This window comes from Camelus ferus, chromosome 19, assembly GCF_009834535.1.
Source record: "Camelus ferus isolate YT-003-E chromosome 19, BCGSAC_Cfer_1.0, whole genome shotgun sequence".
Lineage (NCBI taxonomy): Eukaryota > Metazoa > Chordata > Mammalia > Artiodactyla > Camelidae > Camelus > Camelus ferus.
In genome coordinates this window covers 32,405,274-32,429,526 of record NC_045714.1, presented here as the reverse complement: position 1 = coordinate 32,429,526, position 24,253 = coordinate 32,405,274, and the positions used below count along the sequence as shown (strand labels likewise).

Here is a 24,253-nt window from a genome sequence, read left to right as displayed (position 1 = left end):
TAAGGGTGGACGTTACCTCAGCTATGAAGTGGAGCCCATTTTGTGCCACACATGGTTTCCGTTGGGAGTGTTTGTTGCCAGAGGGGGACCTAATCCACTTTCTGCCCTGTTCTTGGGGGTGGAAGGATCCTCTTAGAGGAGGGCACATGTGGCAGTGTTCTGGCCCTTCTGAAGAAGTCTTTGTCCCTCTAAGAGCCTGTTGTCGCCATCAGGACACGCCACCTTTGAGCTAGGAGCCACGTGGATCCATGGCTCCCACGGGAACCCCATCTACCATCTAGCAGAAGCCAATGGCCTCCTGGAAGAGACAACTGATGGGGAGCGCAGTGTGGGCCGCATCAGCCTCTACTCCAAGAATGGCGTGGCCTGCTACCTCACCAACCGTGGCTGCAGGGTCCCCAAGGACGTGGTTGAGGAATTCAGTGATTTATACAACGAGGTGAGGCGTCACTGGGGCAGCGGGTCACAAGGGTGTGGGGGGCAGGGAGCACCCTGGCTGTGTGCGTGCATGTGTGTGTGTCGGTGGTGGGGGCTGGACGAAGCTGCTGGGATCTTCTATGGTCACGATCCTGGTCATGTCTGCACACTCTCTGGGCCCTGCGTTTGGAAAATCAGAAAATTTGAGAATAGAATGAAGATGATGAGTTGAGAGGTACTAGGTAAGAGATTATTGATACTCATGGTTAAATATTTCCCCAGAAAGGCCTCCAACATCTTCTGTTAGATTTATTACTAGGTATGTGGGTGTGTGATTATTGTTAGATACTCTCATAAATGGTAATTTTAAAAACCTTTATCTTCTAATTGTTTCCAGTGTATAGAATTATAACTGATTTTTTCATTTTTTTATTGATGAGTACTTGACATACAATATTATATTAGTTTCAACATAGTGATTCAATATGTTTATACATTATATGCCATTTAAAGTTATTACAAAATAATGGTTCTATTTCCCCATGTTATCCAATATATCCTTGTTATATAGTAGTTTGTATCTCTTAATCCCCTACCCCTGTCTTGCCCCTCCCTCCTCCCTCTCCCCACTGGTAACCACTAGTTTGTTCTCTATATCTGAGTCTGTTTCTGTTTTGTTACATTTATTCATCTGTTTTATTTTTTAGACTCCACATATAAGTGGTAACAGAGTATTTGTCTTTCTCTGTCGTCAGTATTATGTTTCACTAAATGTAATACTCTCTAGGTCCATCCACATTGTTGCCAATGACAGATTTCCATTCTCTTCTTTATGATTGAGTAGTCTTCCATTATAAATATAAACCACATCTTCTTTACCTGCTCTTCTCTTGATGGACACTTAGGTTGCTCCCATATCTTGGCTATTGTAAATAATGCTGCAGTGAACATTGGGGTGCAAGTATCTTTTTGAATGAGTGTTTTCTTTTTCTTTGGATATATACCCAAGAGTGGAATTTCTGGATCATGTGGTAGTTCTGTTTTTAGTTTTTTGAGGAATCTCTATACTATTTCCCATAGTGGCTATGGCAGTTTACATTGCCGCCAACAGTGTAGGAGGGTTCCCTTTTCTCCACACCCTCGCCAACATTTGTTATTTGTAGTCTTTTTGATGATAGTCGTTCTGACAGGTGTGAGGTGGTATCTCACTGTCATTATAATTTGCATTTCTCTGATGATTAGCTATGTTGAGCAACTTTTCATGTGACTGTTGGCCATCTGTATGTCTTCTTCGGAAAAGTATCTATTCAGGTCTTTTGCCCATTTTTGAATCGAGTTGTTAGTAGTATGAACTGTTTATATATTTTGGATTTTGTTTTGTCGATGGCTTCCTTTGCTGTGCAAAAGCTTTTAGGTTTTATTAGGTCCTATTTGTTTATTTTTGCTTTTGTTTCTTTTGCCTTAGGAGACAATCCAAAAAAATGTCATAATTGTCATAATTGATGTCAAAGAGTGTTCTGCCTTTGTTCTCTTCTAGGAGTTTCATTGTTTTAGGTCTTACATTTATGTCTTTAATACATTTTGAGTTCATTTTTGTGTAAAGTGTGAGAAAATGTTCTAATTTCTCTCTTTTGCAGGCAGCTGTTCAGTTTTCCCAGCACCACTTATTGAAGAGACTATCCTTTTTCCATGTATATTCTTATCTCCTTTATCACAGAGTAATTGTGCATGGGTTTATTGCTGGTCTCTCTATTCTGTTCCATTGGTCTGTGTGTCGTCTTGTGCCAGTGTCATGCTGTTTTGATTACTATAGCTTTGTACTATAGTCTTAAGTCAGGGAGCATGATACCTCCAGCTTTGTTCTCTTTTCCCAAGATTGCATTGGCAATTTGGGGTCTTTTCTGATTCCATATAAATTTTAAGATTATTTGTTCTAGTAATATGAAAAATGTCATGGGTATTTATACCTTATTTTTAGGTATTGATTTTAGCTTTCTTGCTAAATTATTTTTAATTCTGATACTATATCTATTAATATATCATATTAATTTATATTCTAACTGTGTCTTAGAATTTTATGTATATAATCCTATACCAAAAAATGAGAATTTTGCTTTTCCCCCTTCTAATCCTCAGACCACCATTGTCCAATAGAATTTTCGATGATAGTGGAGATGTTTTAGACCTGCACGATCCAGGATGGCAGTCACTAGCCACATGTGGCTTTTGAGCTCTTGAAATGTAGCTAGTAATAGTGAGGAACTAAATGTTTAATTTAATTTTAAATTACTATAAGTATCTAGTGGCTACTGTTTTGGACAGCATAACCTAAAACTATTCATTTCTTTTTCTTGCCGTGTAGTACTGGCAATCTCCAGTGCAGCGTCTGACAAAAGTGGCAGTGATTATACATCCTTGTCTTATTCAGGCTTTTTTAACAATGTTAACATTTTTAGTGTCTTTCAGTGGTGCTGTGAGGTGCACTCAACAGGCAAGGTAACGTATTGATCTTGCCTTCGGCTAGCTTGTCATTTATAGTGTAATGAACCTTTGCTTCAGGTCAGTAAATTGGCCAGCAGGCACCTATTGTACATTTCCTATGTCTCTTGGGCATGGGAAAGGGGAAATGACCCTTGCTTTGGGGTAGTCCCTGCTCAGAGGAGGGCAGGCACACTCAGTGTCTTCTGTGTGTGTACCCACAAGGTATGTTGTGTACAGTTCCATGGTATTGTGTGTTGTCACTCAATATTACTACTGATCAGATAAGAACTAACATTCTTCAAAGGAGACATTCCTGGTCTACTGGGAAGTCATGTCCTGATTCTTACGTTATTGTGAGTGCTTCAAGCACGGATGTTTCTTGAGAATGACTTTCAGGGTCCGTAACTTACTTATTCTTTTACATGTCCTTCAAAATAGATCATCATCAACTCCTTCTTATGGGTTTGATGTTTGAAAGCCAAGAGTGGGAGTCATGGAAAGTAGGATGGATAAAGGTGGGTTATCACTCTGGTGGTGTGCTTTGGGTCAGAGGAGATGTTAACCATGAGGTGAAGAGACAGATTTCCTTATGTAACTCTTAAACAATGTTGGAGGCTGTTCTGAAGAGATGTGCTCCTAAGCATGAAGCCTTGCCTGAGGGTGAATAAATATGTAGCCCTCCCCCTGAAGGTGATGACTTTGAAGGGCTACTCATTTGAATGTATTACATTTGTTAACAAATAAATGAGTTTGTACAGTAGTTATCATATAGAGCTTAGTCTCTGGAGCATGATTACTGTGATTCAAATACCAGTTCTACCTTTTATTAGCTATATAATCATGGGCAAGTTATTGAGCCTCACTCTTCTCATCTGTAAAATGGGCACAATTATATGTACTTCATAGTGTCATGATGATTTAATGAGATTCCAGTGAAAAGTGCTTCATGAGAATTGGGGTGAGTATTATTAGTTGTTCCAGGCCAGTCCCATATTCCTTGGGTCACCTTGGGAAGATGTCATTTAACCCAGGACAGGAGACTGTATCTGTATGACAAATGCGTGTTCAGTTAAGGCTGTCTGAGTGGTTGACACAAAGAATCATGTAGATGGACTAAATTTGTTAGCTGGGCACTTTTGCCTTTAGTCAGCGTAAGCTGACTAGCCAGCAACACCATGCTGCTTATCACTAAAGCGAAAACCCCAGGGAGGAGGAGGTAAGTTGAAAGCCTGACTCCTTGGCAGTGGTACTGGGTGAGGAATTTGCTGAGGACTCCAGTTAAGGCCAAACGCCCAGCATCTTGTGACAGTAGGAAGGAAAAAATGAACAACTTAACTCATTTTCTTCTTGTGTTTTATATTTCAGAGACATGTTTAATTCATGTTTCAATCTTATGGGGTGGGGCATTTCCCTTGGGTGGAGTGGTGGTGGGGGTGCAGTGCCACCTTCTTTCCAGCAGCCTCGGCCTGGTTACAGGGCAGACAAATCCCTATGAATGTGTATTGACCACATTCAGACTCACTTTAGGAAGGTAAACACTCTATTAATCAGCACCAGCCACAGATATTTGGCCACGGAGCCCACACTGGCCAGGGTCCTGGGAGGGAGAGTGGGCATGTGAAGATGCCCACAGCCCTTCAGTGATGCCAGGGTCTTGGATAAAGTCTGGAGTCCCTGACTTGACTCTTAGTCCTTCATGCCCCAGCCTCTGCCTGCTTTTTCAAAGTCATCTTTTGCAACTGCCTTTCTCCTTGCTGCCCGTTTCAGCGAGACTGAGCCACTCTGTATTTTTATTTTATTTTTTGGAGAGAGGTAATTAGGTTTATTTATTTACTTTATTTCTAATGGAGGTACTGGGGATTGAACCCAGGAACTTGTGCATGCTAGGCATGCACTTTACCACTGAGTTATACCCTCTCGAAGACTGAACCACTCTGAATGCATCTTACATCCTCCCTCATCTTTGGGTATGCTGTTCCTTCTACCTGAAATACTCTCTCCCTCCTGCTGCTTACCTGGCTATGTCCTGACTTGGTCTGAGGTTATCTGAGTTGGTCTCACAATCCCTGGGTTCTTTTCTGTCATAGCACAGCACATCATATGAAAACAGCCCAGTTGGGATGTCTCCTCAACTTGAGTAAGAGCAGGAGCTCAGAACTGTGCCAACTTGTGTCAGGCACAGAGCCCAGTAAATGTTTGTTCAGTAAATGTTGGGGCTCAGACCTTTCCCTTTGGGGATTCAATGCCTGACCCAGGACTTGCTTACTTTTCTCAGGGGAGACTTGCCCAGTGTTTGGTGGGAGTTGTATGCCTGGCAGGCAGGCGAGGCAATAGGACCCTGCTCCAAAGGATTGTTCATTGCTTTCTGTTGGTGAAGTGTGGGTTGGAGTTTTTGCCAAAATATGCCCGTGAAATAAATTTCCATTTCTTAGCATACTGGGGACTCCTTCCTCTCCACATGCCCTGCCCCAACATGCCATCTTCCTGAGATGCATCTGGGTCCTGCAGTAAAGGGGGCACTTTGTGTGGACCTGAGCACAGCGAGGGAGGGTCTCCTGAGAGATCATATTTCAGGGCCCCTTCTGCTCCCTCTGCCCTAAAACACTGGCTAAGCTACCACCCCACACTGCACTCCTGGGAGAGGGTGAAGTAGATACACTTGGGCAGGAATGTCAGGGGAAGTTTATGCATTTGGTTCTTGGAAAAGAGAAATGTGTGCAGACCTGGGTTCTCCAGTGGGCAGTCCGCTCAGCCATGTAGAGCCCACGATGGGGCAGTTCCTTTCCTGCAGACTGTATGGCACCAGCCGTTTCAGTTTGTTCCAAGCAAGGGCCCAGCAAGAAAGCCTCTGGGTCCCATCTCACCGCCTGTGTCTGGAGGCAAGGGAGCTGGCTGCCCAGGGCAACTTACCATCTTCAAGCCTTGATTTGGATGGTGCAGCTCAGGGCAGCACTGACTACCATGTTGATTTACCGAGGGGGAGGCGCCATGAGTTCAGCACACCTGGGAACAGGTGGGAGCTGGTGACTTTTGAGCTGGGGCTCTGAGGTCTGAAACGGCGGTGGGATAAGTGTGTTTTCAGTCTCCTGGGGTCTCCCTGCAGGTCTATAACTTGACCCAGGAATTCTTCCGGCATGGTAAACCAGTCAATGCTGAGAGTCAGAACAGCGTGGGGGTGTTCACCCGAGAGGAGGTGCGCAACCGTATCAGGAATGACCCTGATGACCCGGAGGCCACCAAACGCCTGAAGCTCGCCATGATCCAGCAGTACCTGAAGGTATCTTTGCCATCGCGAAGCTCTGTTGAGTACAGGTGCCAGAGTGAGGAAGACTGATTCTGGGGAATCTGGGTCCGAGGAGGGCGGCACTGCCCTGAGGTCCTGCTCCTACCCCTGCTCAGCCTTGGCGGTCACCTAGCTCCCCTCTGGCTCTTCCTACAGGTGGAGAGCTGTGAGAGTAGCTCACACAGCATGGATGAGGTATCCCTGAGCGCCTTTGGGGAGTGGACTGAGATTCCTGGTGCCCACCACATCATCCCCTCAGGCTTCATGCAGGTTGTGGAGTTGCTGGCTGAAGGCATCCCGGCCCACGTCATCCAGCTGGGGAAACCTGTCCGTTGTATTCACTGGGACCAGGCCTCAGGCTGCCCCCGGGGCCCTGAGATTGAGCCCCGGGGGGAGAGTGACCATAATCATGACGCTGGGGAGGGCAGCCAGGGTGGAGAGGAGCCCCGGGGGGACAGGCAGGATGAGGATGAGCAGTGGCCGGTGGTGGTGGAGTGCGAGGACTGCGAGGTGATCCCGGCGGACCACGTGATCGTGACCGTGTCCCTGGGCGTGCTCAAGAGGCAGTACACCAGCTTCTTCCGGCCAAGCCTGCCCGCCGAGAAGGTGGCTGCCATCCATCGCCTGGGCATCGGCACCACCGACAAGATCTTTCTAGAATTTGAGGAGCCCTTCTGGGGCCCGGAGTGCAATAGCCTACAGTTTGTGTGGGAGGATGAGGCAGAGAGCCGCACCCTCACCTACCCACCTGAGCTCTGGTACCGCAAGATCTGCGGCTTTGATGTCCTCTACCCGCCTGAGCGCTATGGCCACGTGCTGAGTGGCTGGATCTGCGGGGAGGAGGCCCTCCTCATGGAGAAGTGCGACGACGAGGCAGTGGCGGAGATCTGTACGGAGATGCTGCGGCAGTTCACAGGTGCGCCCCGTCCCTGCCCCCCGCCTGCTTCCACAGGCCGGCTCCAGCTGCCATCCTCTGCCGGACCCTCTGAGCATCCCAAACTGTGTGGCAGCATCCTCATCCCCAGGTTGTGATACTGAGGTGGTGTGCCCACTGGTGGTGATGCCAGGGAGGGTGCCACACCTGACCTTGGGCTCTTAAATGCAGGCTCTCCCCCGTATGGAACTTGAGACACTCAGAACCACAGGCTCTGCATTTCTTCTCTTTCTAAGGGCTGATGGTAAACTCAGATATCACTGCAAAGCCTCAGACCGCCCATTTCCTACTCATATTGTCTTGCTAAGAGATGGATTTGTGTTTCTCTGTCTGATTCTTTTAGTTGAACATACTTCCTCCAATATCCCAGAAGAGCCTCCCTCACAAGAACCCCTGAAGCTGGAAGGGGGAATGTGATTATTTGGAATGTTTTTCAGATAGATAACTGAGGCCCACAGAGAGGTGGTGTTTTGCTAGGGAGGTCACAAGGAGGCATTGGGGGATACACAGCTTGAACCCCATCCTCCCTCCCGCCCTCCCTTCTCCATCCTCCGTGCCTATCTGTAGCAGCCCAGCCTTCTTGGAACCCTGGAGACAGAGTGGGAGTCGTCTGCTTAGGTGTGTCTTCAGTGTGCAGCCATGTCTCACCCTCCCCCCTTGACTCTTCTCACTCCTCAATAGGGAACCCCAACATTCCCAAACCTCGGCGAATCCTGCGCTCTGCCTGGGGCAGCAACCCCTACTTCCGGGGCTCCTATTCGTATACACAGGTGGGCTCGAGTGGGGCAGACGTGGAGAAGCTGGCCAAGCCCCTGCCGTACACGGAGAGCTCCAAGACAGCGGTGAGTGGGGAGTGTGCTGGGTGTGCGTGGGCTGCCGGGCCAGGGCATCTGTGAGGGGTGTGTTTGGTCCAGGAGAAGGAGCGGGAGGGTGGTGGTGGTCACTGAGGATTGTCGAGGTAAGATGGATGGAGTAACTCCTATAATGAAAAAGAAAACAAGAAAATATGCCCTTAACATCAGGAAGAACAAATGGAGTCAATAACTGAGATGTGTTAAAATGCTTTCTTTCTTTCTTTCTATTTTTTTTTAACATGTATCACATTAGTGTATTTTTTTTTTTTAATGGAGGTACTGGGGATTGAACCTAAGACTTCATGCATGCTAAGCATGTGCTCTACCACTGAGCTATACACCCCTACCAAATGCTTTCTTGAAACCATAAAAACTGAGCCGTTTTAATGCTATGCTGTCCAATGTGGTAGCCATTAGCCACGTTGAATTTCAATTAATTACAATTTAAAGTAATAAATACAAAATTTTGTTCCTCAGTTGTACTAGCCGTGTTTCAAGTTTGAGAGCCACATGTCGCTCATGGCTACCATGTTAGAGTGTGTCACTCTAGAGCATTTCTGTCATCAGGAAAGTCTAATGGACAGCACTGATTCAGTGGAAGTAAGTTTCCTCAGTATGCTTTATTTTTCCCCAATATGTTTTAGAAAATAAAATTAAGAATATTGACCCTCCCCCAAATTATATCAATTGTATAATAATATATAGAGAAAAATATTTATAAGTCAAAAAGCAATAATTATATATATTTATGCTCCCATAAAGTAGATTTTGAGTTCCCTTTATCAAGCATACACATACAATAAATGTTAAAATCCCGACAGAATTACATTTAAAATAATTCTTTGGTGTAATTGGTGAAGAAGATTGCAGTCAACCAATGTGTGTTGTGCCTGCCCTGGCTGTGCTCAGGGGGAGAGAGGAGAAGGCCTTCACTGCTGCTACAGCCATCCTCCCAAAAAGCAAACCTCTTGTCACCTGTATCAGTTAGAACTAGCGCATGTGACACAAAGCAGAACAAAACAAAACAAACTGGTTTAAGCAAGATGGAGGTTTCCTTCTGTCACACAAAAGGAAATCCGGAGGTAGGTGTCAGGGGCTGGTATCATTAGTGACTCGCTCCATCTTCCGGACCAGCTTGTTGTCCAAGAGGGCTGTGGAGGCTGCTGCTCTAGCTCCCAAGTCTGTGCCGGGCTGCCTGGTCAAAGAGCGGAACCCCTGGTGCTGAGTCACTGTCTCTAAGCAACAGTGTGCTTGAAGCTGATTGGCTGGAACGTAGTCACATGACACTACTAGCTGCTAGAGATGCTGGGATTCATCGCCTCTCCGCAGATGGCAATGAAACCAGTTAAAAGTCAAGATTTCTGTTCTGAGGAGAAAGAGGTTCGTTGTGGCAGTAGGCAGCTTGCCCTCTGTCACAACGTGTGCCCCATTTTCAGCTTAACCACCTCCGCAGCTCCTTGTTGGTGGGTTAAAACCTCGCTACTCAAGGTCGGTGGTCCACGGACCAGCCCCCTGGCATCATGTGGGGCACGTTAGAAATGCAGATTCTCAGCCCACCCTAGACCTGCTAAAGTAAAAACTGCATTCTACCAGGATCCCCAGCTGGTACCTTTGCACATTCAGTTTAAGATACACTGGGGTAAAATCCAAACTCAGGCTTTGAATGCAAGCACTTTGCTTGGACCACACCTAAACAGCCTTCTTTCCTGAGGTTGAGCCCTGGCTTTACCAAAATCCCCACTGTCTTCTAGACAAGACCTATTTTGGTGCATTTTTTGCCCCCATTTTTCCTTCTTCCTGAAACATCCTTTGCCTGTTGATTTATCTAGCATCTTCCAGAGAAGAAGCTCACAGGTCCTGTCCACTGGGAAGCTTTGTGCGAGCCCCCTGACAGTTGGCCTCTTTTCTGGGCTCTCAGAACTTCACCCAAACACCCATCACGTCACATATGACACCGTTTAATAATTGGGTTTCATGTCTGGCTTCCCCACCAGCAAGGAAGCTCCTCAGAGCAGCTGCCTGGTCACCTTTTATCTTCCAAGTGCCCAGAACAGTCCCTGGAACCTAATAGGGGCTCCATAAAGGTTTGTTAAATTACTGCCTAACTTTATCAAGTACTTATATTCTTCAGGTTCTGAGTGCTTTAGATACATTATTTCACTTAATCCCTCAGAAGTAGATGGTATAAACCCATCTTGCAGATGAGAAAATCAAGGTTTAGGGAGGTTAAGTCATTCCTTGAGTTCACTCATAAGAGGCACAGTGAGTTTCTGAAACTGCAGAGCCATGACTCATAAAAGCCTCAGAGCAGAAAGAACTGAGGCCTGGATGTTTGGGGAAGAAGCAGGGCAAGATGGGCAGGTGGGATGGGCAATTCCTCATCCTGTGGAAACAGCAATACCTGCATCTCAGATGCCTGCTCATTCCTCTCTGACTTGTATGGATGGGGGGTTCTGGGGAAGACAGGTAGCCATTCTTGCTCCTCCACCTTCACTTCCCTGTCCTGCCCCCCAGCCCATGCAGGTGCTGTTCTCAGGTGAGGCCACCCACCGCAAGTACTATTCCACCACCCATGGTGCTCTGCTCTCTGGCCAGCGAGAGGCTGCTCGTCTCATTGAGATGTACCGAGACCTCTTCCAGCAGGGGACCTGAGGGCTTCCTAGCTGCCGAGCGTGTTCCTTAAAGAACCACTAACTCGTGACTGCCAGCCCTGCCCCTTGCTGCTGTGTATTCCTCACTCCTTAATCCTCTGTAGAGTGGATTTGTATCTTTTGTAGAGCTAGACACCCGACTGGCCTCAGACCTGGCCCTGTAGCTTTTCCTTTTCCTCTTGCCGGGTGGTGACCAGGATGGGGTCTGTTGATTTACCTCTGTGCTCTGACCTCCGACCTCCTCACGCCTCCCCTCCTCTCCCGCCTTGTTATTGTAAGTGCCTTCAAGTCTTTGCATTTTGGGGTAATAAAAGAGGCTTGCCCTTCCTGTGCTCCTCAACTTCTCCCGTTTTTTTCTCAGCCATGTATGTGTGTGTGTGTGTGGATGATGCGGGGAGCTGTGGTCTGGCTGTACCCTCAGAAGGGAAGGTGCCTACCTTTGCTGGAAGGGGCATCCCCTCACCCCAACCTGTGTGTGGTCATTTCCCTTCCTGCTGGTGAGATTCCTCAGGGGTAAGGGCTCCTCACTGCCCAGCCCCAGCTCCTTCAGGACAGGCCTGGGTCTGCCCACTGGCCCTTTGCTGGACTTCTCAGAGCCTGATTGAGTGACACGGCCACATGGAGTGAAGGTGAGTTTTATGGGAGGGGATATCCGTTGTGGCTCAGGTGTGTTAATTACTATTCAGTGTCATCTGCTCCTGTTGACTTCTGGGAAGGTGGATAGTCTGGCCACTTTTTGGCTGAGTGAAAAAATACACATACACACACCCCTTAAATACCCACATACACATTTACACACACTCAGTCCCGCACAGATACATCACCCCACACCCATATACCTATACACAACTACATCTGTACACATGCATAGAACCTTAAAGAATATTTAGTCATTTTCTGACTCCAGATTTCTAGTGCTAGAGTTCGAATTCTGTGGAGTTGAGGGGTCGGGTAGTTACGGAGGAAGTGATGAAAAGCCAGGTGCGCCCCCTGGTCTAACTCTGGATGAACTTAGGTTGGGTCCCCTCCTCAGATGTTTAGTGCATTGCCGTTGGCATGAGTCCACATCTTCTCCCCCCTCACCTCAGGCTGTGATGGAGATGTCCAGCACATAGACACACCCATACACATGCCTCCCTGCACCCACCTGCACATCCACCTACGTGCACATCCACCCCTACACACACTCTCACACACACACTCTCACACACACACACACCTGCATGCACATATCTAAGAGACATCCTTGCTTTGCCAGGGTTGATCCACCAGACATCTTCAGGGATTCATATTCACCTGATGTATAACTTAAAAAAGTTGTAAGTGTATAATATTGCTTTTTGTTTTTGAACAGAGGATCCATCAGGGTAGTTTAAGCTCAGAAGTTATAAAATGATACACTGAAACATCTTGTCCCACACCTGTCCCCAGTACCGTTGCTGCTCCCCATGGCCCCATGTCATTAGTATCTTGTGTATCCATTTCTAGAAATGTCATTATAAATACATACCCTTCTCTCTTCCTTTTATACAAAAGTGACAAACTATTAATCCTGTCCTGCATTTTGCTTGTTTTAGGTAACATAATGTATCTTGGAGATCTTTCTATAATAATACTTAAATAGACAATGTAAATTTGGACCTGACTTTGGTCAGAGTGTCTCCTCCCTGACCAGAGTTACTTTGCAGGAAGCAGCTTCTATTAACTTTGATCCAGCTCGGACTGTCCCCATGCCCTGGATTTCCCCCCACTAACTGGTGGGATGTACAGAAGTGGCCTGTCTCTTAAGTCGGGGAGGTGAAAGTAATAAGCAATACAGAGAGTCTCAGGATCACAGGTGTAGTAGAAATTTTAAAGAACTCTGTGAGGGTGAGGAGCTGGAAATATTTGCTTGGTGACTGCATGTTGGGGAGCTTCAGATGTGGGCAAGAGGAAGGGAGAGAATATTCACTTGGTGCCAACCGTCTGCCAGTCAGGAGGGCGCTCGTAAATGCTGGGCGTAGATTCTCTTAATTTGACATGGATATGAGCTCAGGCTGGGAGGGTGATTCATCCCAGGGGGAAACAGAACCTCTGAGAGTTCAGTAATGCAAGTCATGTGCCTAAGGTCACTCAGGTCGGAGGTGATGTCAAGACTTGATCCAAGCTCTGTTTGGTGCTACAGTGCAGGCTTAGTCTACTGCTGATAAAAAGGAGAGGCTGGTGCCATTGAGGGGAGAAAAAAATCTAAGGCCATTGCTAGAAAGAGTAGAACTGGGCAGGGCCACACTGGGAGACTATGTGGCAGATTTGCTGAAGCTGGCCATGTGCCCACCAGCATTTCCACTCCTGGGCATACACCCTAGAGAGATGAGTGCATATGCCCATCAGGAAAATGGACCGGAGACTAGGTGTACCGGGGACACAGCATGAGTTCCTTGCTGTGACTAGTTTTCTGAAACAGCTGTGGCATTGATCGAAACTCAGAGGACTGTATTTGGGGTGTCTAATATGGCCTGCTCAGGCCAACACCCATGCCTGCTATGTCTGTAGGAGGCCTTTGCTGGCACTGGATTCTATGTAGAGTTGGTTGCATGGTTTCTTGTGCTGTGAGCATCAGTGAATCTGCGAGCGAGTTGTTTGTGGCTTTGTGGAAGCCTCAGAAATGTTCCTTCAGGGGGCCTGGGGATATTTGGCAAATGCTAGCTCCACTTTTGCTGCTCTGGGATGGGTGGGCAGTATTAGCTCCCACTCCTGGGAGCCACTTGGAATGTCGGCATCCCCCACAAACAAAGGCAGCAGTGAAGCGCCTCTGGTTTGAGTCAGCCCGCATTTGCCTGGGGCTGTCGGGTGGAACTCAAGGATGATCCCAAGGTGCAGAGTGAGGTGGGCTGCCGGTTCACTTCTAGAGAAGCACCTGTCTAATGGGTGGTATGCCAAACATAACGGTAGAGTTCCAGGCAGCTGTGTTTTCTCATAATGACTGGCTGGGCTGTTTGTTGAGGCCACTCTTGATTTGTGTAGGATGATCAAATCTCGACAAACAGGAGGGAGTTGTGGCCCTGCTAATGTGGCATCCAGGACATCCAAGCTCATGTTGGGTACTGAATACAAGAAGGAAGGGCTTGGAGGTAGCCCAGCTTCACACTGTCTACCTGGAGATGATGTGTGTGAAAGCTGTTCTCGCCTCCCAGGACTCTGGTGGTGGTTGCTGAGCACCGATTTTGCAGGGGTCTTCAACTCTTGTATCTTTGTTAGGAGATGCAAGATGTCAGGCATATGCTGTCTCAGGGAGCGCAGTGCTTGAGCAGTTTTGATCTTCTGCGCTGGCTGTTCCCTCTCTGTTTCACTACAGAGCCTGTTACTGTTTTTTGTCCTGGATCTGTCACCTGCCCCCTCTCATGTGTTGGGCACGTGGGTTCACGCAGTCATCTGTCCAGGTCCAGGTCAAGGCCATGATCAAGACCTGACGTCGTAGAGCTCTTCTTTCCATTTGCGTGCTACTGCGGTGCCCTTTCCAGCCACTGATTCCCCTTTGGCTTAGTTGGGGGTAGGTTTCTATCACTTGTGATTGGTCTTGATTAATTAAAACTGGTTCCAGGAGTGGGGTTTTCCGTTGTCTGTCATTTCACCAGTCTCTTTCAGGTGTCCTTAGCTTTCTCGCCATTTGTTCTGTTAAAGCCAGTCAGCATAATCCCAATCATGGATCAATTGTCTGCTTTCTCCACAGATGTGTCTGGGTCACCAATAGGTACTTCTGGAGAAAACCACAGAGCCACACCTGCTGGGCAGAACACGGCAGAGCAAAGCGAACAACACAGAGCCACACCACCTACAGGGTCTTCTGTGTCCAAAGCACAACTCCGACTGCTCCTTCCCAAATCAAATCTCGACTGAGCCACCATCTGGCTCAGGGCAAACCCCTGAGACATCATCGACTCTTCTTTTTCTGTCACACTTCACATCGGATCATCAGATCTGCCATTGGCAAATCCTCTCAGGTCTCCCTACAAGACACATCCTGAACCTGATCACGTCTTACCTCCTCCCCTGTACCTCTTCTCTCTGCCCTGGACAGCTGCAGTGGCCTCCTGTGTGGTGTCCCTTCTTCGACGCTTGGCCCTTTTAGCCTGTTCCCCCCACAGTAGCCAGTGTGATACTTTTAACAGTAGGAATCCGGTCTTGCGCCCCCCTGCTTTCCAGTGACTCTCATTGCAGTGAGCATAAAAGGTGATTTCCAGCGACCCGTGTGATCTGTTCTTGGCCCCTGCTTCCTTCCACAGCACTCTTCTGGGGGCCCTGGCTGTCCCCTTTGTCTAGAATGCTTGCTCACAGTGCAAGTCTGTTTCCCTTGCTGAGTTCAGATCTCTACTCACCTGTCACTTCTCTAGGAAGACTTCCCTAAGCACCCCGTTTTCACAGCCCTCCCAGCACTCTCTGTCCCTCCCGTAGTCTGTTTCTTCATTGCCTTTCTCTTTCCCTGATGTCATAGTGTTTTTTGTTGTTGTTGTTGTTTATTTGTATGTCTGTTTATTTGTCTATCTGTTCCCCTTCCACTAGGATGTAGGTTGTATCCAAAATAGTGCCGGGTGTAGTTGGCTATTCGTTAATATTTGCAGAATGAATGAATGAGTGTATGAAGAAGCAGAGCTGCACAGTATCTTCCCCAGACCCACCCTCGGTGCTTGCCAGCAGTCCTCCTGGGCCTCCCTCCCCTTCAGCTCTGACACCTCCCCTCCTCCACCAGCTGTCAACAGGCAATAGGGTTTGCTGCTTCACAGACAAAATAGGAACCCCCTGGAGGCAGCTTTCTTGACAAACCTGCGAACTGCCAGCCTTCACATCCATTCTTTTAGACCTTCCCCAGATGCAACAGAAGCATGTGACCCTTCGTTTGGGCATCCCATGCTCCAACCTCAGGGACCTTGCTCGTCCTTTTCTATCCCCAGTCTCTCCACTCCTTCCCACCCACCCACCCACCTTTCAGTGCTCAGGTCTTTCCCATCACCAGCCCCCATCTTCCTCCCACCTGCCCTTGCCTCCCTTTCAGTCAAGCTTCACACTAGCATTTCTATGCTTGCTCTCTCTGCATCCTCACCCTAGCAGTGGTGGGTGGGGGCCCTCTGGCTGCAGAGGGAGACACAGGAGGGACTGGGCTGGCTTTCCTTTCACATGGCTGGGAGAGGTGAGGGGGACTCCCAGTCTCTGGAAAGAGAACCTCATGGGTTGAATCACATCCTCTGGCGCCATCTGCTGGTCATGTGGGAGTGCAGCCCTCTTAACTGCACAGAGATCATCCCTGCCCTGGATTCTCTGTGAGCCTTTCTGAATTAAAAAATAAATAAATAGATTAAATAAATAAATAAATAAGTATTTAAATATATTTATAAATAGAAAGTACCTTTAATTAATATTGAATAAGTTTATAAAATAAGATTGCAACTTACTCTAAGTATCATTTATTTTTCATTCTTAACCTTTTGTAAAAAGAAACCTTGTTGGCCCCCAAGATGAAAAATTCTCTTTTTTGTTCATTCATTCATTCATTCATTCAATCTTTCTTTTGTTCATCCGCCAGACCTTTTATGCCAACTTCGATTGCTAGAGAGGTTTAATTATGCTTCTATAAATAAGTTTACTTAAAAAAATAATAATAAGTGTGAACTTATTTGGTTCCCCAAGTGAAGCTGGATGATATGATTTCAATTCTTTTAAATTTGTTGAGGTTTGTTTCATGGCCCAGGCTGTGGTCTTTCTTGGCATAGGATGTACGGTGCTTGCCACGGATGTGTATTCTGCTGCTGCTGTCCTGGTGGCATGTCCTGTGGGTGTTCATTACATCCTGCTGGTTGATGGTGTCATTGGTTTCCTCTATATCCTTGCTGTATTTCTGTCTAGTTCTGTTGGTTGTTGAGAGGATAGTGTTGAAGGGTCCAACTATAATCATGTATTTGTTTATCCTTTCAATTCTGTCAGTTTTCTTGTATCAATAGACTTTTTAAAGAACAGTTGTAGATGTACAGAAAAAGCAGGTATACAGCCCCAGTGCCCACTTTCCCTGTTATTAACATCTTACATTAATACGGTACATTTCTTATAACCAGTGAACCAACATTGGTATATTATTATTAAATAGTCCATAGTTTATTCATATTTCTTTAGTTTCAATTTAATGTCTTTCTGTTCCAGAATTCCAGCCAGGATACCCTGTTACGTTTAACTGTCATGTTTTGTTAGGTTCCTCTTGGTTGTGACATTTTCTCAGATGATCTCAGTTTTGAGGAGTATGGTCAGGTATGTGGTAGGATGCCCCTCTACTGGAACTTGTCTGGTCTTTTTCTCATGGCTAGACTGGGGTTATTGGTTTTTAGGAGGAAAACCGCAGAGTTAAAGTGTCATTTTTCTCTCATCATGTGATCTTGGTCAGCTTTCTGCACTGTAAAGTTATGCTCATTCCCTCCCTCTTCCATATTGTCCTTTTTGGAATGAAGTCACTCTGTAGCCCACACTTAAGGAGTGGAGAGTTGTGCTTCTATCCTTTAAAGTGTCTGCATAATTTATTTGGAATTCTTCTGCACAGGAGAATTGTCCCTTCTCTTCCCTGTCTCCCCCTTCCCTCCAATTATTAGTTTATTCAGTCATTTATTTATATCAGAATAGACTCATGGATATTTATTTTACACTTTGGATCACAAGCTAATACTACTTTATTTTGTTGTTAAATTGTTCCAACTTTGGTCACTGGAAACTTTCAGTTGGCTCCTATGTCCCTTTTGACATATCCCCATCAACGTGTAGGTTTTTTTTTTCTTTTTTTCATTTTTGAGTACTTCCTTACTTTCTGGCACTACAAGATGCTCTATACTCATATATTTCCTACCTCTGTCATCAAAACAGCCAGTTCTCCAGGGACCCTGATTGTTTTCTTTTCTTTTTTAAAAAAAATAAATTAGGTTTATTCATTTCTATTTATTTATTTTTTAGTTTTAGAGGAGGTTCTGGGGATTAAACCCAGGATGTTATGCGTGCTAAGCATGCACTCTACCACTTGAGCTATACCCTCCACACTGCTCCCCCGCCCTCACCCAACTCTGGTTCTTTTAGTAGAACTTGTTCTAGCTTGGGGCAAAAGCTAGATTGCTTTGGCCTCTTAGAATGGCACTGTGACCTCAGTTCTTCACTCCTCCCTGCTTTGCCATGTGACCTCACATCTCTTCCCACTAGAGGTTGTTATGGGCTGAATTATGTCCCCTAAAATTTATGTGTTGAAATCCTAACCCAGCTCCCTGTGTTGGATTAGAAGATTATTCAGCAAGTATTCAATCACTTTCCTCTCCCTCTGGGAGCAGAGTTTATTTTCCTGCCCCATTGACTCTGACCTTGGCCATCTGACTTGTTTTGATCAACAGAATGTGAATAGACATGATGTGGTATGAGCAGAAGCTTCAAGCATTCCTTGTGCAGTTGGGTTTGGCCTCTCATGTACTTGCTATTTGTCATGACAGGAACAGGCCCCAATTGCTGATGTTTTAAGGAGAATATTGAGAAAAGTGGAATAGAGCTTAGCCTATAGAAGCCTGGAACCAAACCTAGGACCTGCAGACAGACAAATAAGTAAACCTGTGAATTCATGGGTGATTTGTTTTGCAGCATTATCATGGCAATAGCTGACTGATACACCTCTTTGGGGGAGTCATCCAGCTAAAGAGGGATATTTCTAGGCACTAGTGATAGAGTGAGCAGTGGCCCATAGACTGGGAAGCCACCCAAGGTACAAGGGTGGCTCAGTCCCAGCAAAGGTGCCTGGCAGGAATGGGCCAAGGGATTCAGATCCTTGGAGGCTTCATTTAATGGCTTGACTCTGGCTTAAGGAGCTAGAAGAGACGCAGCCAGTGGCATTTTTTTCAGTTCTTGTTCTACAGACTGAGGACAGACCATCTTCTACCCACCACTGCCCAGTTCTCAGCTGATGAGGAAGAACTTTGTTCTAAAAAGTCAGGGCTGCTACTGCTACTACTCCTCTTCCACCAAATGGAGCACCTGAGAAACTGCAACGTCCTACTCGGCTGTCAAGATCTCTGAGCCAGACCCACAAGCCTGGACAGTCTTGAAGTCGTTGCTGAAGATGGAAAGTTCCTCCAGGGAATCAGGAGGGTGGGGGATCATTACTGAGTCCTCAGCTGCTCAGAAAGCAGTTCTTGGGCAGTAGGACAGTGGCTGGAGATCAGCTGACTCTGGGCAGGCTCTTCTTGGAGTTAAGGTTACGGAGGGGGGATATGTTGGGGGGAGGGTAGAGCGTTCCCCTTCCCCACCCCCTGGCCAGTGGTGCCTTTGATGCAGAGGCCAGAACTCTGGCAGGCCTTTTATCTCTGCTTCCTCAAGTCGTCGGCTGATACTCTGACATTTTTTCAGAACTGTCTTGAATTTCTATCCTCTTTTTAGGTCTTTTTTGGTATTTTAAGGAGAGGAGTCTTACAGAGGACTTGATAGGGTGTCACTTTAAGTTGGAAATGTCTGTCCTTGATTAAAAAGAAATCTTTCCTGAAGTATTCAGGGCTCCTAGTAAGGCAGGCAGGTCTAGATGGTAGCATGGGGCAGGGTGTGCTGAGCATGGCCGTAGCACATGGAAGTGCCATCTCCAGAATCATCTCTAGAATCCTCCAGAACCTCCTCCAGAACCTCCCTCTTCTCGTCATTCACCTCCATTCCTCTGCTCAAGCCACCCTCCGCTTTTGCTTGGATTGTTGCAGTCACTACTCTCTGACTGGCCTCCCACCTTCACTCTGGTCTCTCTTCGTTGTTTGTTTTTGTTTTCAACACAACAGCATGCAGGAGGGTCCTGGGTTTGATCCCCAGCACCTCTTCTAAAAATAAATAAATAAATAAATAAATAAATAAATAAATAAATAAATAAATAAATAAATCTAATTACCTCCCCCCGCCCCGACACACACAAAAGCAAAAACACAACAGCCAGAGTGACCCAGTTTACCGAAGTCAGATCCTGTCACTTTGCTCCTCAGCCCCTTAGTCCTCATAAGACCCCACCTCACTCAGAGGGAATGCCAGAGGCTGGCCATTGTTCATATGGCCCTGGGCACTCGGGCACTCCTGACTACCTCTGGCACCTTCATTTCCTTCTCCTCTCCTTTGCCTAATCTGCTCTGGCTACTCTGCCCACATTGCTAATCTGAACACACCCTCCTCCTAAATTAGGACTTTGCACCTGCTGTTCCCTCTGCCTGGAATGCTTTTCCCCAGTGATCTGCATGGTTTCCTTCGATACCATCTTTAGGCCTTCTACCTGAGAACTCCCCTGGGTACTCAGTCTCAAAGTGCAGTGCCTCCACCCTCAACACTTCCTAGTCCCTTTCCTTGTTACATTTCTTTTGCTTATCACCATCTACAGTGTAGGTTATTTTGTGTGTGTTATTACCTGTCACTCCTGTTTCTCTTGTAATGAAAACTCCATAGAGGTTTTTTTTTTTTTTTTCATGGATATATCCCCACCTAGTAGGCACATAGTAGGTGCTCAGTAAATATTACAAAAGGCATGTGTTGTTCAATGACCGTCATCTGGCCATTTGTTATTGGTTGCAGTGGCCCAAGCATCTGGCATTTGTAGGTTGGCCCACCAGGGTGACCATAAGGTATTCTCTAAGAACTTGGACAAAAAAAGCTCTCAAGACACTTCTGAAGGTTCCACTCTGAACTAGACCCATGACAGATGAGATTAGACACAAGCAAAGTGAATTTAAAGACACAAAGTAAGACAAAAGGCAGGGACTGAATCAGGAGATGGGAGGATACAGAGGGATGCATTATAGAAGCAGAGGCAGGATGCACTGGGAGGTGGAACACTGGCCTAGAGGTTGAGCCCCAGGCCTGGTGCACAAAATAAGTGACTCTTTCCTTTGACTTCCTGACTCTGCCCCTTAACTCACTAAGTGGCTTTCAGACCACAGTTTGGCTTCCCATCAAGTTCATTCATCTTCGTTAGGAGGTTGACTTGTATGAAGAGTTAAGTTACAGTTCCCATTAAAAATGAGCACAGTGGCTTTGGGCTTATGAACCTCACATCCTAGTGGTCAGGCCGTCGGTGATGGGAGACTGGTAACTGTGGAACACTGACCAGACCCATTTTCTAGAGCCCCCTGGCTGGGGGCAAGTTCATTGAGCAAATAATACCCCATAGAGCCTTTTGGGGCACAGCCATCCAGATGTTTCATGGTGTCCCCCTTTTCTTTTTATAGGTCTTTATCAAAATCCCACACATTTGGTCAGTTTGGGAAAATGTCCTGGAGGTAGAGGACTTCCTCAAAAACCCCTCTGTGTTAGCGTCCTGGTGAGAAGGGGACTCTTACCTCATGCTGTTACAGATTAGGTAACTGACACAGGCTTGCAGTGTGATGACAGACCTGTGTAACAGACACTGAAAGCTGCCTGCCTGGTAGCCATGGCTTCCGCCTGCTGCCAGCATCCTGATGGTGTTCAGGATAGCAGTGCGCCCAAAGGGAGGCGATGATCCATGCTGCCCTAAAGCAGCGTCGACCAACTTCATCAACAACAAAAAAAATTTTTTTTAACTTTAGGCTTTGGGAGCCAAGAGGTAACTTTCATATTATACACCTATCCTGAAATAGTCTTTTGACTTTTTTCCCCAGCCATTTAAACATGTAAAACCCATTCTTAGTTCCTAGGCTGTACAAAGTCAGGTGGCGGGCTGAATTTGGCCCACTTTGCAGACCTCTGCTCTAAGCCGGTCACTCCATCCTGTTTCTTATTTTACCAGGCCGCCTTGCAGGATGGTCTTGGCACCCAGTTCTGGCCTATAAGACCTAAGTGGAGGTGTGCTGGGGAAGGGTGGTCTGGGGCAAGTTTTTATCATCTTGATAAAAGGACCTAGACCCTTCTCTTTTCTCTGCCTTGAATATGAATATGAGTTACGGTGCCACTGACCATGATGAGGCAGCAGAAACCAATACACCAAAGATTATGAAGCCAAGATCGGAAGAGCTTGGGTCTGTGACTGCAAGTGCCGGAACCTACCTACTTTGTAACTTACCAAGCAAAGAAAAGAATGACCAGTGTTTGAGCAGCAATTGATCAGCTTCCTCATCACTTGCAGCTGCACTCTTAGCCGATCCAGCATGTGAGAGATGTCCATCATTATCTGTCCCACCCCTCTCTCATCTCGGAGAGTTACTCCACCCACAGGCAGCTGTGTTTTGTACCATGTGCTCTGTCCCACGCCCATCTGCCTGCCAAGCTGTTCAGTCTTGACCTCATATCAGCCAATCCATAGGCTGGCCAGTGAAACTTGGTTGCTTGGCTCAAAAGATGAGCAGGACCAATCAGGTCTCAGGAAGGGGAGCTGGGGCTCCTGTGGTTTCTGGCAGGACATAAAAAGGTGAATGCAAACTGCATGGTGGAGTCCCATGAAGGGCAAACTCCTGGAAGGAACGTCCACAAAAGTCATGGGTGAGGTCCTCCTCCAGTGCATCCTTCTCTCTGGCTCCTGGCTCAAAAACTCAGCCTAGCATGGCCCCAGTTCCTAGACTTCTTCTGGATTCCAAATGCACCCTGTAATTCCTGCTTCATTCTTCCCTAGACGAGAGCAGTTTGAGAATGTAGGCCAGGGTCCTGTTCAGCATTCTCTTTGTCGTCTGGCTCCCACCAAGGGAAGAAATAATAGCGCGGACCCACAGGAGAGCCAAGTGCAGCCCCCCTTCCCAAAGCCACCACCCCCAGCACCACCTGGATCCGCTGGGCTCCCCAGAGAGCTATTCTGAGCTGAGAGGCTATGGGACAGGTTTAGCCTTTTCAAGCATCTGGTTTTGTGCTTCACTGGAGCCACAAAAAGAAGGGGGAAAAAAAAGAAAATTCTTTTCCATGTGGATAGTGAACATGTAACCCCCTGGGGGTGTGACAGGATGGGAATAGAAACAAGGTCAGGAGGGCACTGAGGAGTCAGAGCTCTGACGGGTCGCTGAGATCCGGAACCTTTCCCCAGGACCTGTCAGTGCCTAGAGCAGGAGGGCCTTAGAGATTGGCTTGTGGTGGCTGTGGTAGCGGTGAGAGGCCTGCGGGGGAGGGTGGGCCTCCTGGTGGGAGGGATGGCCGGGCTGCAGGGCACGGGGAGCAGGAGTCTCTGGAGAAGTCCAGGATACAGCTGGCTCTCTGACTGGGGAACGATGCACGCTCTAGCCTCTTGAGGACTAGTGGGACTAGATGGGGTGAGGGCCTTGCAGACAGTGATGTTAGCCAGCCATCAGGCGGGCACAGGGGCAGAAAGCCTTCTACCCCGTGACAGACAAAGATGCAGATTCTGTCAGTGGACTGGCTTATATCAGTGCGAGCTACCCGAGAGACTGAGGGCTGCTCAGGGCTTCATTCTGAGCAAGGGTCTGGGAAGGAGGTCTGGGGAAGATGATGGCCAGTGGAGAGGGCCGGCAAGGAGGTGCCTCCGGGATCCTGAAGATTCAGCACCAGTGGCCTTGTCATGCCTGTGTGGAGTAGAGGAGATGGCTTTGCAGGCCAGTGGGCTCATATTGGGGGTGTCTGGGGAATCATCCAGGGGAGGGTGAACACACATATTTGAAACTAGAGACAGACCCTTGGGAGCCATTTATATACAAGTGGTCACGGAGATGATTTGGAGTGGATGAGACTGGGTGGTGAGTTGAGATAAAGAAAACCCCGGGGGGACACTTAAGGGCATGGAGACGTGCCTGTGCAGGAGGCAGAGAGAGAAAGTGTAGTCAGGGGACCAGAAGATCCCAGGCGTGTGGCTCAGTCAGGGAGGAATATTTCATGAAGCAGGGGGCAGCCCCCAGTGTGGACTGTGGCAGAGACAGAGGGGCGGGGATTGGGGAAATAATAGGTCCCAGGTGACTTGCAAAAGCAGCCCTGGAGGATGCTGGGACAGAGGCCCTGGAAAGACTGTGGGAAGCAAGAAGGATGGGTGACAAGAGCCCAGCTGGGGAAGGAGGGCGGGCTGGAGCTGGGGCCTTGGGAGGGAAGTGGGGATGAGGCTTTCTAAGGAATCTGGCGGGGGGATTGGGCAAATGCCAGTATCCTTGGAGGCTTCTGTTCTTGTCACATCTCACAGATCCATTCTCCTTCCCCCTCATAGACTCCTTTGGGCCCCACCCCATCCCTTGAGGGTTGTGTAAAGGCATTCCTGCTCCCATTTTGATGGGTACTGAGAGTCTTCCCCATTCCCTCAGTCGCCTTGACACTTCACAGGGACCTCCTGTAGACAACAGCCTCATTTTAAAAATGTGCCTCAGGAACAGTCTAATCAGAGATGTCGGCAGGGCTGGGGCACCTGGGGGCCCAGGAAACAGTGCAGTGAATGCATGTCTTCCAAATGTCCCCAAATCATTTTGCAAGAGGCTCCCTATTCCAGAAGGGCTGTTGTACCCCTTCCATTCCTCCTGGCCACCCTAGGGCTCTTTGCCACGTCCTGAGAACAGGGTCAGCAGCTCAGTGCTTTACTGACGATTAGATCTGGGTTGCTGGATGCACTTGCTGTGGCACAGCCTCTCTGGGGGCTGTGTAGCACCCCCACCCTCTGAAGGCGCGGTCTGGTGTGGAGGGCACGGGAGAAGGCAGCTGTGTGCAGAGGGCCCTGTAGGCAGGAGTCAGGAGC

The 24,253-nt window shown here is 47.5% G+C and overlaps 1 protein-coding gene across 7 annotated transcripts in view; it reads left to right on the top strand.

Moving 5' to 3' along the window:
* The window catches only part of SMOX (spermine oxidase), a 44,215-nt gene extending 26,711 nt beyond the window's left edge, over positions 1–17,504 (top strand). For 3 of the 7 annotated variants that reach the window (XM_032461882.1, XM_032461883.1, XM_032461886.1), the window contains 6 exons: positions 213–439; positions 6,002–6,175; positions 6,338–7,097; positions 7,797–7,957; positions 9,964–10,053; positions 10,484–10,960. In XM_032461882.1, the coding sequence (XP_032317773.1) occupies positions 213–439; positions 6,002–6,175; positions 6,338–7,097; positions 7,797–7,957; positions 9,964–10,053; positions 10,484–10,621 (1,550 nt within the window). In that variant the 3' untranslated portion in view covers positions 10,622–10,960. Of the gene's footprint in view, positions 1–212; positions 440–6,001; positions 6,176–6,337; positions 7,098–7,796; positions 7,958–8,446; positions 8,570–9,963; positions 10,054–10,483; positions 10,961–14,329 lie in introns of those variants that run through there. The other 4 variants (XR_004313154.1, XR_004313155.1, XM_032461885.1 and 1 more) reach the window with 4 other exon arrangements.
* The last annotated feature ends 6,749 nt before the right edge of the window (positions 17,505–24,253 follow it).